The 17016-nt window shown below is 53.4% G+C and overlaps 1 protein-coding gene across 1 annotated transcript in view; it reads left to right on the forward strand.

The window, feature by feature from the left end:
• The window catches only part of TNS3 (tensin 3), a 188087-nt gene that overhangs the window by 23293 nt on the left and 147778 nt on the right, over window positions 1-17016 (forward strand). Inside the window, exon 4 of the mRNA XM_065884480.1 lies at window positions 16498-16536. Within this exon, the coding sequence (XP_065740552.1) occupies window positions 16498-16536 (39 nt within the window). The remainder of the gene's footprint in view (window positions 1-16497; window positions 16537-17016) is intronic.

Genomic DNA, 17016 nt, shown 5'->3' on the forward strand with positions numbered 1-17016 from the left:
CTCCCGTAGAAGCAGAACTCTTTGTCATGGGCTCCTCTCCCTGAAGAGAGACCATGCGAGGCAGGCGTGGCTCTGGGGGACCCCAGGACCCCTGGGGCCTCTCCTACCTCGGCCCAGCGACCCCAGGTTCTGGCTGTGGCTGATGCAGGAGCCTCAGACCTTATCAGACAGGCTGGCTTCAGATGGCATCTCTGTGCCATGGGAAGGACGAGGGCCACAGCCTGCGACTTCCTCGTAGACCACCCTAGACGTCTCTCCTGGGTGTCAACGGCTACCCACTGGCTTCATTCATGAGTTTTAACCATTAACTTACATGTCTGGTCATTAACCTTTGTCTACAGACAGCTCTCTTCTCCGAGTAATAAGGGCAACAGCTTCCCTTTTGGGGCCTGCTGTCCCAGGCTTTGTCGGCCAGCCCCTCCCTTCACTGGATGAGCAAACAGAGACCCCCGGTGGTGAAATGACTTACCCACTGTCACCTGGCATCCAGGTGCCAGGGTTCAAGGGTGTTGGGCTGCCAAGCTCAGGTTTTTGCCGCCCCACGTATTTTCGCTCTTCACGGATCAGCCGTGGAGCTGATGTGGGCCTGTGCACCTGGTGCAGCTGCTTTGATGCCTCCAGAGCCCCCCTTGGGAACTCCAGCCCCGTGGCCAGCTTCCCTGAGACACCTACACGTAGGTATGGGCAAGGCTCCCCCTTGGCTTGGGGGTCGAGTCCTTCCCTGTCCCGCGTCTTCTTTCTCTGCCGTGAAGGATGCCCTGAGGATCCATGCCCCCTGCCTGCCCCCTCCCACACGGCTTTGCTCACCTCACATCCATGGCATCTTCTGAGACCCCAGCCCTCCCCGGAGACACAGGCGGGAGCAGCTCCTGTCAGCCGTGCGGGGCCCGCGCTGACCGGTGTGCGTGGGCATGTCCGATGGCGTTGCCGCTGGAGCTCGGCGCGTCCCTGCACGGAGGAGGTGGAGAAGCCAGCCTGCCCGAGCGCTGAGCCCCCAGCCCCGGGGGGCCTGGCACTGCCCCATCTTCATGTCCAAATCCTACTGGGCCTCGAGGCCCCGAGGCCCTTGCTCCCCAGAAGCCCACCAGCCAGCCCCCACCTGGGCGAAGCGCCCCATCCTTCCCGGCCCCAGGGCCGCCTTCTCCCTGCCCGCTCGGTGCCTTCGGAGGCATCTGGGGAAGGAATGGGGGCGGGGAGTCTGTCTTTACCTCCCCACAGGATGTTGGTGATGACCTTTCTTTCCTGGGACACAGATCGTTTCCTGGGAACAAATGACCTGAATTAGTAAAAGGGAAAGAGTGAGAATGTTTTCCTAACACTCCCAGTCCGTCGAGCACAGAGCCTTGTAAGGGTCTGTGTGTTCGTCGCCCCAGGCCTCCACACACACAGGCAAGCCTGAGAGTCTCATTTGAAGCACGATGGCTGATTGTAATCCGGCAGGGTGGTTTGCGGGTGACGTGAGGTCAGAGAGCTAAATATCTAGCCCGTGAGTGGCTTCTGACCTGTGCTCAGAGGGAACAGAAATCAGCTACGGTATTGAGGGATGATCTTTGATCGTCACAGCCTCCCTTGAGGGCGTCGTGTCCTTTGTCCCAGCCTTACAGGTGACCCTGGAACTTGAAATAGTCACACCACCCGCCCCGGGGACGGGCCGAGCTGCAAACCCCGGCCCGGCCTCTCTGCCTTCTGGCCTCTCTGCCCTCCCACCCCTTGCCCTAAGGGAAGAGGAGGTTAATTTTCAAACTGCCCCGATTCAACAAACGCTTCCTGATTTGCTCTCGGTCAGGCCCTGGGCTGGGTGCCCTGATGTAGCTTGCTGGACCACAGGTCCATTTTGGCCTGCTGTAGGACCACCCAGGGAGGCCAGTCCTGGTAGAGGATTCCAGTTATCTACCTGTGGTAGACAGATGTGTGCCTCTGTTTTGATGCTTGGCTGTTGATTGTTTTTTATTAATAGTAAAATAATAAAATCGAGGGGAAGGTACGAAGAATTTACATACTCTCACAGAACCCCTCTTACCATCAACCTCCACACAGGTGTGGTGCATTTGTTACAGTCGATGAGCCCGTCTCCAGGCGTTACTATTAACTAAAGTCCATTGTTTACATTAGGGTTCACTCTTGGCGTTGTTCATTCTGTGGATTTGAACAAATGTATAATGACATGTATCCATCACGACAGTATCACGTAGAATAGTTTCACTGCCCTAAAAATATAATGACATGTATCCATCACTACAGCATCAGGTAGAATAGTTTCACTGCCCTAAAAATATAATGACATGTATCCATCACGACAGTATCACGTAGAATAGTTTCACTGCCCTAAAAATATAATGACATGTATCCATCACTACAGCATCAGGTAGAATAGTTTCACTGCCCTAAAAATATAATGACATGTATCCATCACGACAGTATCAGGTAGAATAGTTTCACTGCCCTAAAAATATAATGACATGTATCCATCACTACAGCATCAGGTAGAATAGTTTCACTGCCCTAAAAATATAATGACATGTATCCATCACGACAGTATCAGGTAGAATAGTTTCACTGCCCTAAAAATATAATGACATGTATCCATCACGACAGTATCAGGTAGAATAGTTTCACTGCCCTAAAAATCGGTTTATTTATCCATTCAACCACTGAAGGACATCTTGGTTGCTTCCGTGTCTTGTTTTTTATTTTTGCCAGTTGTCGCTGGGGTCAGAAGAGCCATTAAGCCCTGGTCAGTTCTGCACTTCTTCTGGGCATTATTGTTTCTTTTCCCGTGAAGATCCCTTTCCTGATAGGCTGTCCTCACTGATCTTTTTTTGACTCATTACAACTAGAAGAAAAGTCACCGCACCCATTTCACGCTGCTAAAGGTACATTCACGGCTGTGGTTCTTGTCCCACTGGAAACCGTTACTCTGAGGCCAGAGTTTGGGGAATGGCCTCCATGTGCCAGTTCCTACCGGGGGGTTCTGGGTCTGCTTTTTAGTCAGCAAGCCATATGCAGCTGCTCTAGGAAAGTGCTATTTTCTTTGTATGGGAATTAATGTTTTTAAATCCCAGATAATCTGGGCCTGAACAGGGGCGTTGGTTGTGGGGTTTTTGGGCTTGAAGGTAGCCGGCAGGATGGAGCCACTGTAACGTGGAGAAGCTCATCCCCTGAATAGCGCTGCTCCAGGTGGCTTAGGAGCCTCCTTCCTTTCTTTTGGCACTTCTCTGTGCAGGGCCCTTACCAGACCCTGACGGGCAGCACTGAATAGGCCGGCAGGCGCTGTGTCCATTTCACACGGGAGGAAACAAACAGAGGCCGCTGAAGCTGGCGGTGGCGTGTAGCCAGGTGACAGGACCGAGTGGCCGTGTAGTTGACACTCTCACTCCATCACGACTGATTTGCTCTCTAGAGCAGCCTACGTTTAAGCTATATTTATGTAGGATTCACTAGCCCTTTCCCAAAAAAAAGCCCAGAAGGGAATTATAATCTTCATCTGAAATTTATTTATTTTAAACAAATCATATAATTTAAAAATAGGCCCTTCTGGTGCTTCCCTGGTGGTGCAGTGGTTGAGAGTCCGCCTGCTGATGCAGGGGACACGGGTTCGTGCCCCGGGCCGGGAAGATCCCACATGCCGCGGAGCGGCTAGGACCGTGAGCCACGGCCGCTGATCAGGCCTGCGCGTCCGGAGCCTGTGCTCTGCAGCGGGAGAGGCCACACAGTGAGAGGCCCGCTCGCTACCACAAAACAAACAAACAAACAAAAAACATTCCTTCTTGATCTTGTAAGAGGTCTCATGACCCACCAGGATGACGCTTAGATTTGGATTATGTAAACTGTCAATAATACGTCATTTGAGGTACAGTCCTTTGTTTCAAAAAAAAAAAAAAAAATAGGCCCTTCTGTTTTCTCGAGATCGTCACTTTTCATTCCGCATCACGTAGTGGCTGACAGGGCAGCCTCCACGCCCACTTAACTGGGCTCACCTGCTGCACATTGGACCTTCCGGCTGGTTTCCGAATGGGCAGGGGTCCTCCATCCTGAGCGGGGCGCGGGGAGGGCAGCGGGAGGAAGCCTAGGCCGCTCTGGGTCCGAGTGCGCTTTGTTATTTAGACTAGGACGTCTGGGGTGCCCTGGGAACCTACTTTTGAGCCACATCCTTTCACTCCAGGCCGACTCCCCTGGAGCCAAACCCGAGGTTGGGGGAGCCCCTGGGGCCAGCTGTCACAAATTCTTGCTTGGCGACATCATCTGTGAGGGGAGGGGCGCCTGAGCCTAGGCATTGCTCAAGTTTCCCGGAATACCTTTTGAAATCCTGGGAGCAGGTGTTTTTGTGACTTCATTAGTGGCGGGGCTCCGTGCTCTCTGGGAGGACACTTGATGTTTGTTGAGTCCTGCTATCGATCGTGGTGCTTGCACGCCGTGCAGGTTGCCCCTGCCTGCAGCCACAACTCTGCTCCAGGACCTGGCTCAGATCCCAAAGGCAGTTGCAGCAGGGTTTTAGTTTTAATTAATAACACAATGACTGGAATATGTGTATAGTGTCTCAAGGTGACTTTTGAGGAGCTGCAGTCATTTAAATGTGTATATTCGGGAAGCTTCCTTCAAAAACAGCGCTTCCAAAAAAAATAAAAAAATAAAAATGAAAACAAGCAAAAAACACCCCAGCGCTTCCTGCACCGTCATCTTTGGCCAGTGCATCTTGTGGTCCATTCTAGAGAGACCACTTGGGTGAGGCCCCCATGACAAATTAGCCATTGCCCGCTTCCCCGTCATCTGTAGGACTTAGGGCAGACAGGAGGAACGATCGCGGTAATGTTTTGGAATATTTTTAGCGCATTGATCCTAATTATTGGAGCCGCCTTGCAAAGGGGACTTAGTTACACAGGAGATGATCAGACGCAGTCAGGCAAGTGTGCTCACTGAAGCCGGAGATGCGGGGAGTCGGGGGGGACAGGTGCCTGCCCGCAGGGCGTCAGGAGGGTGGTGCCATCTGACCCACGCAGCTGGGCTCTGATGACAGAGCAGGGGCACCCAGGACTGCAGGGCCCGGCGATTCAAAGCAGACGTCACTCTTGTGATGTAAGTAACCAAGGTGTGTGTGTGTTTGTCCTGGGTCAGACAGCAGGGCGGGAGCCCGGTCGTGGAGGGTGCCTTGTGCGGCTTGGGACACCTCACAGAGGAAGAGCTGTCCTGGGGCCAGGCTGCTGCGGGCACCTGTCCCTCAAATATAAACAAAATCAAGAAAAAGCGCTCAGTGACTATTTCCCTCCCTCCTCTCTGAGTGTGAGTGACTGGATTTGCTGGTTCATGAAATTCTGTAATAGATGATTATTTCCCTGCACCTGCAGTCTTTTGGGGAGAATAGAAGCAGAAAATGGAAATTTCCACACGTAGCTGTTGGAAGCAGCTCTGAAAGCCACGAGAGCCACCGGAGAAGGGGCCCTGGGACCTGGGTCTGTGTTCTGATGGCCCCGTGGCGTCTCTGTGACCCTGGGTGTCTCCCTCTACAAATAGGAGTAAAGCAGCGTGTCCCGCCGGCACTGGCCCATGCTCTAGGTGCTGCAGCCTGTGCTCCATGCATTGGCAGACGGTCCTCACGGCGCCCTCCTTCCGTGCCCATGCCCTCTGTTCTGGGGCCTAGCGTGCGGTCTCCAAAGGGGCAGGTTCCAGGAGGTTCCTGGAGGTTTTGGGGGTGAGCTCCAGCTCTGGCCGGCGACACGTCCCGCCCGGTAGAGGAGGTGCAAGCCAGCTCTTGTTCTCCAAGGTCACCTCTCTGCTGCCCTTTCCCTCTGTTGTCCCCAAGCACTACGTTCAGGCTGGGAGAGGTGACCGAACCCTGCACGACTTCATTGTCCCCTGTTCCCTGTGGGGAGGACACGCTGGTGGGCCTTGGGGACCTCTGCAGGCCTTGTGCTCAGGGCGCTGGCTTTGGACCCATTCCCACCATACCTCTGGACACCCTGTGCCTCATGGCAGTGCCACCGACCCGCTCCCTGCCTCTGAACACGTGTGTCTCTGGACAGCACCGACACCTGGGTGAGGGCCCCCGAGGACAGAGGGCCAGCACTGAGATCAGAACCCGGAATGTGGCTCGCCCACTTCTGGTGATGACCAGTGTGTGTCTGGAGGTGTTTCACGCGGGTTTGTGTCGGCATCTTTGAGCCTCTCGTTTGAAATCGCTTACAGTTGTACACGAAGAAGGACATTTCTAATCAAGTTGCTGGTTTTTATTTTTGTGTAGCTACTTCTGGAGGATAGGTTTCATATTAAAAAAAAACCAGTTCTCCTTTTACATTTTTAGCAGCAGGATGGAAATAATCAACTACACATTTGAGTCGCCAGCTTCACGTTTTAATTTGTAAAGGTAAACTCCAGTTGCACCCTGTGCTTTGTTTTTTCTCTAGTAAAGCTATTTATTTTGAGCAGGGATTCAGGAAGTGCCTACCTCCCATTTTCCTTCAAGTACAGAAATAGCTCCTGGGATGCCCTCTGGTCACCTCTGGGTGCAGCCAGCACAGTTCATTTTTGTGTGTTTCTAGGCATTTTGACTCGGGCCTTCTCATGTGCCCTGTGTATCTCTGCACCTTTCAACTCCTGAGTCCCCCAGGAACTTCTGGAGCTGGCAGGCCTCCCTTCTGTTCTAACAGAGCTGAGTACCGGGCTCTGGGCTGTCAGCCTCCCCCTTTCCCTGCTCAGACCATCTTTAGGATAAACTCACAATAAATAGCTTCTTTTTGGAGGGTAGGAGGTAGACTGTCTGAGTGCCTCGTACAGGCTATGAAGTTAGAAATTCTGATTCCAGAGTCTTTATCTAGAACCTTTTGTCCTTTTAGAGGTTTTCTCCTTTACTTTTTTTTTTTAAAAGCATTTAAAAAAATATTAATTAATTAATTTCTTTTTGGCTGCGTTGGGTGTTCGTTGCTGTGTGCAGGCTTTCTCTAGTTGTGCCGAGTGGGGGCTACTCTTCATTGCGGTGCATGGGCTTCTCACTGTGGTGGCTTCTGTTGTTGTGGAGCACGGGCTCTAGGCCTGCAGGCTTCGGTAGTTGCAGCACGTGGGCTCAGTAGTTGTGGCTCGCGGGCTCTAGAGAGTGGGCTCAGCAGTTGTGGCGCATGGGCTTAGTTGCTCCGCGGCATGTGGAATCTTCCCGGACCAGAGACTGAACCCATGTCCCCTGCGTTGGCAGACGGATTCTTAACCACTGCGCCACCAGGGAAGTCCCTCCTTTACTTTTAATAAGTATTTTTCGGGGGAGTTGCCCTGCCGAAGGAGGTCCGTTGGAAGCTTAGCGGTGCCCAGTGAGGGCGGAGGGCCTGGTCCGGCGGACGAGGCAGCAGGAAGGGACTCGTGGGCATTTGAGGGAAGAACTGGCAGGTAGGATTGGCGTCCTGCTTAGATGGGGACAGGGTTGCCGGCAGTTCTTAGGCTTTCCGTTTGGGATTCTGGGTGGAGAGTGACACCATTAGCAGGATTTGGTAAACGTGGATGGAGATTTAGCTTCATCAGGGTGAACTCCTGTGGGTTTAGTGGGACATATTTCTGTGGACATTCAGAGTAAGCTAGCTGGCCCTATGCAGCCTAATGCTAAATTCAAAAATTTTTCAGGGCGTCCCTGGTGGTGCCGTGGTTGTGAGTCCGTCTGCCGATGCAGGGGACGCGGGTTTGTGCCCCGGTCCGGGAAGATCCCACGTGCCGCGGAGCGGCTGGGCCCGTGAGCCATGGCCGCTGAGCCTGCGCGTCCGGAGCCTGCGCTCCGCCACGGGAGAGGCCACAACAGTGAGAGGCCCGCGTACTGCAAAAAAAAAAAAAAAATTTTCTACTAAGATTTGAGGATAAGTTATGAGCTATTAAAATTTGTCATTTTTCCCCCTTTTCTTGTCAGCCAAAGGGCAAGTGGCAAAACCCACACTATTCATTGTAGTGTTCTCAGACACTTTCAACAGAATATTTGGGGGGAAGTTTCCTTGGTATCCCACTTTGTGGCATGCACTACTTCCATCCTTTAAAAACTGTTGTTTCGGGCCTCCCTGGTGGCGCAGTGGTTGAGAGTCCGCCTGCCGATGCAGGGGACATGGGTTCGTGCCCTGGTTCGGGAAGATCCCACATGAGGCGGAGCGGCTGGGCCCGTGAGCTATGGCCGCTGAGCCTGCGCGTCCGGAGGCTGTGCTCCACAACGGGAGAGGCCACAACAGTGAGAGGCCCGCGTACCGCAAAAAAAAAAAAAAAACAAAAAAAAAACTGTTGTTTCTGTTTGTGCCTTTTCTTCCTTTCCTCTTTGTGACAAGAAGGAGGGTGTTAAAAAGTCATGGGGGTGGTGTCATGAGCATTTCTAAACTCTTCTTTTAAAAAAAGCAAAAGCACACACTGTATTTGTCCTGAATTTTTGGTGCAGCTCCTGGCTGTTTCTCCTGGCTCCGCCCACCTTGTACAACACAGAGTTGCTGTTATTTAGGCTGGTCTGGTTGACCTGTTCAAGCCTGGGGGAGGGGGTCCTTATTCCAGTGTTGCCCTTTGCAAAGATGTCCCAGCCCTGCAGGTGTCCCTGTAAAGTGAGAGAGAAGGCAGGAGCTTGGTGCCTGGTGCTGGGGAGAGGGGGGAAGGGAGGAGCTTGCTGGGGGCATAGGGGAGGGGAGGGGGAGAGGAGGGGCTTGGTGGGGGGGGAGAGGGAAGGGGAGGGGCTTGCTGGGGGTGGGGAGAGGGGAGGGGAGGGGCTTGCTGGGGGTGGGGAGAGGAGGGGCTGGCTGGGGGTGGGGAGAGGGGAGGGGAGGGCCTTCCTGGGGGTGGGGAGAGGGGAGGGGAGGGGCTTGCTGGGGGTGGGGAGAGGGGAGGGGAGGGGCTTGCTGGGGTGGGGAGAGGGGAGGGGAGGGGTTTGCTGGGGGTGGGGTGAAGGGAGGGAGGGGTTTGTTGGGAAGAGAGGGCAGGAGAGGTCTTGATGGGTTGAGGGGCTTGGTGGGGAGCAGGCCCATCTATCTTACCTGTGGGTCTCCTGAAGAAGGAGCCTCTGGTCTGGCCTTGAAGTAGGGGCGTGGCTAGGTAGGAAGGGAGAGGTGGGCTTTCTCAGCAGAGGAGCCAGCCTGAGACGCCTCAGGGGGTGAGATGACCTTGGGCCTGTGTAGATGGAGAAGGAGAGGTGAGGGCGGAGTGCAGTGGCAGTGCGGGGTCCCATGCCCTTCCGGGGCCGTGAGCTACAGGGAGGCCGGGCTGCTGTGTGCAGCCTGCCCACCGCAGGCAGTGATTTTCTTTCTCTCTCTTCGGCACCCACCCCCGGGATGGGAGGAGCAGGCAGGACCAATAAGGCTTAATTGCATTGGTGGGGTGGTGTGTTCTTATGGGGATGAGACAGGTTAAATTGGGCTTTAACGCACAGTGGGAGAACAGTTTCCTGAGGAATGTGAACCTAATTAGGGATTCCAGGGTCACACCTGATAAAGTTAAGGAAAAGTGCTTGAAGGAAGCAAAAAAGTTAATAAAGCCTGGAAGGTCGGCATTTTGGGAGCCATCCCTTTGCATGGGTTCTGTTGTTCTTAGGAGGTTTGTGTTGGACCTCTCGCTGGAGCTCCCCTGCCCCAGATGCTCCGAGACCCCAGAGGAGCATTTACAGGCCACCTGCCCAAATCTGCCTGGAGGACCTTGTGAGAATGGCCTGTGTGGCCCTCTCAGGCCTTTGATGGTGGATGCTACGGGCTGAATGTGTGCCCATCCCCCAAATGCATAGGTAGGAGCACCAACCCCCAGAATGAGATGGTATGGGTGGGCCCTAACCCTATACAACTGGTGTCCTTGCAAGAAGAGATCACACAGGGGCTTCCCTGGTGGCGCAGTGGTTGAGAGTCCGCCTGCCGATGCGGGGGACGCGGGTTCGTGCCCCGGTCCGGGAGGATCCCACATGCCGCGGAGCGGCTGGGCCTGTGAGCCATGGCCGCTGAGCCTGTGCGTCCGGAGCCTGTGCTCTGCAACGGGAGAGGCCACAACAGTGAGAGGCCCGCGTACTGCAAAAAAAAAAAAAGAATCCTCCTGCCAATGCAGGGGACACAGGTTCGAGCCCTGGTCCGGGAAGTTCCCACATGCTGTGGAGCAACTGAGCCTGCGCTCTGGAGGCCACGAGCCACATTTACTGGAGCCCGTGCTCCGTGGCAAGAGAAGCCACCGCAATGAGAAGCCCACGCACCGCAATGAAGAGTAGCCCCCTCTCGCGGCAACTAGAGAAAGCCCACACGCAGCAAAGAAGACCCAATGCAGCCAACAGTAAAAAATAAATAAATAAGTAAATAAATTTATTTAAAAAAAAAAAGAGATCACGCAAAGGGGAGACCAGGTGAGGAGAAAAGGTGGCTTCTACACGCCAAAGAGAGAGGAATCTGGAGAAGCCAGCCCCGCCAACACCTTGGTTTCCGACCTCCAGCCTCCGGAACTGAGGAAATACATTTCTGTTGCGTTAAGCTGCCCAGGCTGTGGTGTTAGTTACGGCATACTGAGCCACTAAGACAGCTGATGTTTAAGCAGACGTGCTCTCTCTCATGATGTGAGCACTAGGGCAGAGGCGGGCTTTCCTCTTCTCATTATTCTACCCCCTATTTATAATAAATGGGGTCATAGAAATAATTGAACTTTTATCTTTACTCAGTCATCTGTGATGGGCACATAAAACACCTTGCTACTTCACTGATCAGTATCATAAAATGCAAGAAGTAAAAGCTGTACATAATACAAGATAAAGGTGATGATAAAGTTTCTGTCCCTTGAGGAAAGGCCCCACCCTCCTCCCACCAGGCTGCTGCTCTGTGCAGAGATGAGGGAAGTGTCACCCTCCCCCGCCCATTAGTGTGACATCCCCATGGCCAGTGTGTCCGTACCCGTTCCTCCGGCTCCTGGCTCAGAGCCCGAGATGGAGAAGATGGCCTGTGACTTAACAGGCTGATGTGGGAAAGAAAGTGCTTCAGTCTTGATCTCCCTGTGAGTTTCCTTTGTAAAGAATCACCTTTGCAAAGATAAAACAGAGGTAAGCTTTACTGCAGAGTTTGCACAGTCTGTGTTAGAATTCAAATTACTGTGCTGAAGTGACTATATTTAATGATGCAGCGTGTACACAGAGCGATGCCTTTATACTTGACGTAGCTCAGCAGACCGCCTGGCAGCCCCCCTGCGAGCAAGTCGGCTCACCCCGTCTTCTCCCTGTTTGCTCACTTTGCACTTCCGTGATGGAGGACCATTCTGCCTTTGCACGTGTGTGCAGTTATAGGATGCACTTTGACAACCATTAGCTGCTGCTTACCCACCCTTCCAAGATCCTGGCGTGAATCGGATCTGCTCGGGCCGGCTTGATGCCGAACTGGAGGGGTTCTGCTGTGGGCAGAGTTAAGTAAACGGCAGGAGGAGAGACCAAGCGGGGACTTTTGTGGTAGTGGCTGAACATGTGGTACGTGCCACACGCTCTAGGGCACTGATGTCTGGGCTTCTGTGGAGCTCATTCACAGGACTCAGCACAATTGGGATCCCCGATGGTTCAAGAGGTTGTACTCTGATTTATCTCTACTCTGTGCACACAGTGATAGGCAGGGCACCAGGGATGCATGCGTTTTTGGAGCAGCTGGTGAGAAAACGTCACTCTTTATACGGCTTTGTCCATAGTAAAATTTAATAAGAAGCAATGACAGCACAGCTGAGCTCATCGTTTCGTGGTACTCATGAGAAGGGAAGCAAATCTCCATAAGGCACGCGGAGACCTGAGCTGTAGTCTCTCTCCAGATTAATCTCCAGAAGCAGGTAGAGGTGCCCCCGTGGGCTGTCAGAGGCAGCCTCACCCCTCCAGAGAAAGAGCCTCGCCGCAGACAAAGCACCATGGTTCCCCCCCGGGAAGTGAAGTGCAGGGCTGGGCTTTTGTAGTGTGTACACACACGCATACTCACACACTCAGTTACACAGACACACGGTCACGTAGACACACACAACGCTCACACTCACCTTCTACACTCTCTCCCCCTCACACGCACTCACCCACACTTCCATCCCCCAGGGGCACAGTCACTTCTGGTGCAGGGCCCCCTCGTCCCTCCTCTGTCCTGCTCACCTGTCCACCCACTGGCTTCGGGAGAGGTTGCTGATACCAACAGGCAGCAGGCGCCACGTCGCCAGGTGTGCTGGGCACGGCCCTGTTTGTTTGTGGTTGCCCTTGGTAACGGTGACTCGGCCCTACCTGGAGCCCAGACAGGCCAGGCCTCTGGGGCCTCCTCTGGGGCCACCTTAGTCACTAGTGGGCACTGGCTCTGCCTCCTGCCCTGTCCCTCCCACATCCTGTGTCCCCCCCCCGCCCCCCCCCCCTCGCTCCCGGGCTCCTTCCGGTGAGAAAGGGGATCCGTTTGTATCAGGAGAGGAATGTGGAGTTTGACCTCTGTGGCCGCCGTGTCTCCTCCCTGGAAGGATCCGTGGCCCGGCCTCTTTGGGACTCAGCGCCCCGGGGCACTGACGGGACGCTCACCAGCTTCCCCGGGTTGTGCAGGGCCGGGGAGAAGGACCTGCGGGTGCCCTGGCCCAGTTGTGACTGAGCTGCAGGCATCCCCGGGGGGTTGCCCTACCGGAGGTGACGCAGCCCTGTTCCGCTGCCACTGGCTCAGGACACCTCACAGAGCAGGCAAGGGGCTCGGCGAGGGGGGGGCACTGCCAGATCCCTCTGAAAAAACGCGCTGGCCATGCCCTCAGGGAGTTGTGGGCCTGCTCGGTTTTCAGCTCCATCAGTGAGATGGGACTGGCCCTGCGGAGGCCGAATGCTAAGGCGGCACCAGCTCCTTCATGCTGAGGATGTCCAAGGCCACCCGCAAATGACCCAGAGCCACCGTCTTTCCTTTTGTCAAACGAAAATAGAAGACCCAGACGGTCCTGTGAGGGATGCGATCAGAGGACGCCCTGGAGATGGGGAGAGAAAGCAGGTGAGCCTGCACCGCCCTCACTGGCCCGACCTGAACCCGGGACAGCAGCCCTCGGTATGGTTACCTGGTGGCTCCATCCCGAGGACGTGCAGCTCCCGAGGGGGAAAGCAGGCAGGGTCTGCAGATCCGAGGGGCGGTGGAGAGCCTGCAGCCACGTGGGCTCCAGCACTGGATGTAGCCCCTCCGGAGAAGCCGTGTGCTTCTGTCTCTCTGGTCAGGCTGCACGGTGCTTACGTTCTCTGATGCCGACAGGGTGGTCCACGTGAGAACGTGCTGTGTCCTGACCATGATTGCTCCGTGGTTCTGCCAGACCGTGGTCAGCTGCTTCCCTCTTTCTTATTTGAAGGGAGGAAATAGGAAATGTACGTGAAGAATCTCATCTGTTTTCATGTAGTTCCCATCCTGGGATTTTGGTTTGAAGGGACACATGTCAGTGTGTCGACTTGATGACGATCTTTACTAAAGTAGGTGTTTGCAGTTCTTGACGTAAACATTAGTTTTCTCTGTACGGACAGGTTGCTTCCCGCCCCCCACCCCCCACCATCCCTTTTTCTCTGAGTTGGTACTTCTTATGCATTTTCATTTGCAAGTTCATTCTAACTCAAGGTCCTTCCTCAGACATTTGCTGTCTGCATTTCACAGCAGCGTGTAAAAACAGACAGTAGGGCTCGTAATCGGTTCCCTGGACCAGAGGCTCTTTTCTGGCAGGAACGCAGAGAGCTGCTGCTTGACATTTGCTCCCCTGAACTGGGGAGCCCTGCTTACCGCACCCCATGCCACAGCTCACTTCCCAATGAAGAGTACAGTTTATGCAGTTTGTGTTAGCCAGTGTCTCCTTCCTGAGGACTTGTCCGTTTTTCTACTAATGTATTGCCGTGAAGGCCAGCGAGCGCCTGGCAAGAGAAGGCACTCAGAATAAATGAGAAGATTGGGGTGCGGACTGCACGGTGCTTAGTGATGTCAGCCCTAGGTGGGGCTTATTGTGGTGGTCCCGGGAGGTGGGATTGGGAGAGCCCCAGAGCACAGAGCTCTCTCTCGTTTTCTGGATGACATTCTGGGGCCACGCCAGGTGGTCGGTGTCATTGCACTTCATGTGGCTCTAGGGGACACGGGAGGTGCAGGACACGCCTGGCTTCTGGACTGTCTTCCTAGTGGTTGCTGTTTTTAAAACTCAAGTTCCTGATACTGCATAGGGCTTTTGCTTTTGTTCTCTATTTTTTTTTTTGCGGTACGTGGGTCTCTCACCGCTGTGGCCTCTCCTGTTGTGGAGCACAGGCTCCGGACGCGCAGGCTCAGCGGCCATGGCTCACGGACCCAGCCGCTCCACGGCATGTGGGATCTTCCCGGACCGGGGCACAAACCCGTGTCCCCTGCATCGGCAGGCAGACTCTCAACCACTGCGCCACCAGGAAGCCCTGCTTTTGTTCTCTTAACAAGCACATCTTCCAGACAATGAATGAAAAATAATTAATGGACTTTAATTTTTAGGCCAGTATCAGATGGACAGAAAAATTAGACAAGTAGTATAGAGAGTTAACCTATACCCATTTTCCTCCCTCATAATCTCCCCTATTATTAATATCTTGCATTAGTGTGGTACATTTGTTATACTTGATGAGCCAATATTGATACATTATTAACCAAGGTCCATAATTTACATGGTGCTATACATTCTAGGATTTGAACAAATGTATAGTGACACACACCCACCATTACAGTACCACAAAGAACAGTTTTTCTGTCCTAAGGCTTCTCCGTGCTCCACCATCTCATCCCTCTCCCGATACCTGGCATCCACTGACCTTTTTAGTGTCCCCATAGTTTGCTTTTCCAGAATGTCACAAAGTTGGAATCATATAGTATGCCGCCTTTTCAGATTGGCTTCTTTCATTTCGCAAATAGGTATTTAAGCTTCTTCCATATCGTTTCATGGCCTGACAGCTCACTTCCTTCTATTGCTGGATTAGTATTCCATTGCGTGGAATACAGATAACGATTTGTCAAAGGCAGGAGCTCTGGTGGCTTGCACACTTCTCACCAGTGTGTCAAGCGTTTAGTGAAGCCCCAGGACACAAGCCTGCACCACGTGAGGACTGTACACAGGGTAAAATTAATCACCGTGCTCCATGACCACAGGGGCTCCTTGTCTGACTGCCAGCACCATCCTATGTGCATCTGTGTGTAGCTCCCTCGATTTCCAAAGACTGTTCCTGCTTCCTAAGAATTCCCAGTGTAAAGTGAAGCAGCTATGAGCTCAGTGATTCTGGACAGTGAGAGCGGCTGCTAAGTGTATGCCAGGTTACGGGGGAAGAAGATGGGGTGCCAGGAGAGAGGGCCTCTGTCCCAGACGAGAACATGAGTCAGAATCCTGGTGGAGTAATAATATGACCCAGACAAATGAATGAGTGTGTATCACGCTCCTTAAGGAACTTTGTAAGACAAGCTGGAGGACTATAAATAGTTGGCATGGCAAGAACCAAGGCTGCACTGCTGCCCACTGCAACCCACAAGGACAATTAGTCAGATCCCTGGGAGTTCTCCTGCCATTACACATTTTTAGAAAACTCTTTGAGGATGGGGCTACACGTGGTCCGGAGGGAGGAGAGCCAGGACGCAGCTATGGGGAGCTGAATCCTGCTTGCAGGTGCCAGGATCTTGGCCTTCCAGAACTGCAGGAAGCAGGTCTGATTCCCTCACCTGCTGACAGCCCTTTCTGCTCAGGGAGGGCACCGTGTTCCCCAGAGGAGAAGCTGCCCTGTGTCAGCCCCTGTTCTCGGCACCACAGGCTCTTACAACTTCCAGTTCTCCAATGGGGAAACCAAGGCCCAGAGCGATTAGAGCCCAAGGGCCCACAGCGAGGAAGTGGTGGAGCGGAAGTCCCACCCAAGACGGGGTCTCCAGAGCTGGGGTCTTTATCTCCACTGGGTCTGTTGTCCCAGGTGCCTGTAACTGTGTTTCTTCTGGCGTGATTGCAGCTGTGGCCTCATCACATTGGCCTGTGTGTCTTTCTTAACGTGGTCACATCTGCAGGGGCCCGGGGTGGAGTCCAAGGGACTCCTCCCCACTGCCTAGAGTGAAACGTCGACATTTAGACTCTGGTTTTGGTTCCGCTTGTGGAAATAGTTCTAGAAAAGGCAATCTGTTTTGTAGAGAACGTGAGCCCTGAGCGTGTTTGTGAGGTCCTGGGGCAGCTGGAAGACCCCCCCAGCTCCCTCTCCTGGCCCCCGTTCCCCCTGCTACCTGGTGAAGAGGGGCTCGCCCTAGTCAGAAGTTCCTAGCCTGGGAGTCTGCTCGGTCTTCCACATTAAAGACGAAGTCTGTATTTATGAGCGATGGACATTTCTCTTGGGGAGAGGCTCCATGGTTTTCGTGACATTCTCTGTAAAAGCATGCCGACTTTACAAAAGTGAACAAAAATCTGGACTCTGTAAACGCTAGGTCTTTTTTGTCTTGAGATGCGAAACTTTGTGTGAATGTGGTCAGAGGTAGTTTCAGGTTTGGGAGCCTCACTTGATCATGATACTGCGTTTTTTTTTTCTTGAGAGAACCCACCTGTTTACCGTATTTCTTCTCTCTTTAGGTGGTGAGTCCCCACTGTGCTCAAGTCCACCTGGAACAGGTAAGTCCTTGGCATTTCCTTGGGGCCCTTCCTGCCGTGCCCTCTTTGGGGAGTCTCCCGACTCCTCCAGGATCCTCTCTCTCTGTTTGAGCTGTAGCTTTTGTTCACAGAGCTCTGTAGGGACCCTGGACCACCTTGCAGTAGCTGTTTGCACACTTTCCTTAAGATGAGTGAATCACGCGCTCCTTTGTAAGAACTACCTTTCCCATCAGCGATAATTACTTCAGGGATTCATTTGCCTGAGCCCGAGTTTCCCCTGCTGTAATGCAAAGATGCTCCTCGTTCATTTTCTTAGTGATAGAGATGTGGGCAAAGCACTTGTGTCCAGGGTGTCTGTGGAGGGCACGATGCAGTGGCTTTGGAGCAGAGGCTCTGACCGATGCCTGCTTTCTATCAGATTGAAGGTAAACTCCGTGATAACACTTTCACTTTGGCAGATCTTTATTCTTGTCTGCTTTTTAAATGGATATGTTCTTTGAA

The sequence above is a fragment of the Phocoena phocoena genome, chromosome 9 (assembly GCF_963924675.1).
Source record: "Phocoena phocoena chromosome 9, mPhoPho1.1, whole genome shotgun sequence".
NCBI classification, from domain to species: Eukaryota; Metazoa; Chordata; class Mammalia; order Artiodactyla; family Phocoenidae; genus Phocoena; species Phocoena phocoena.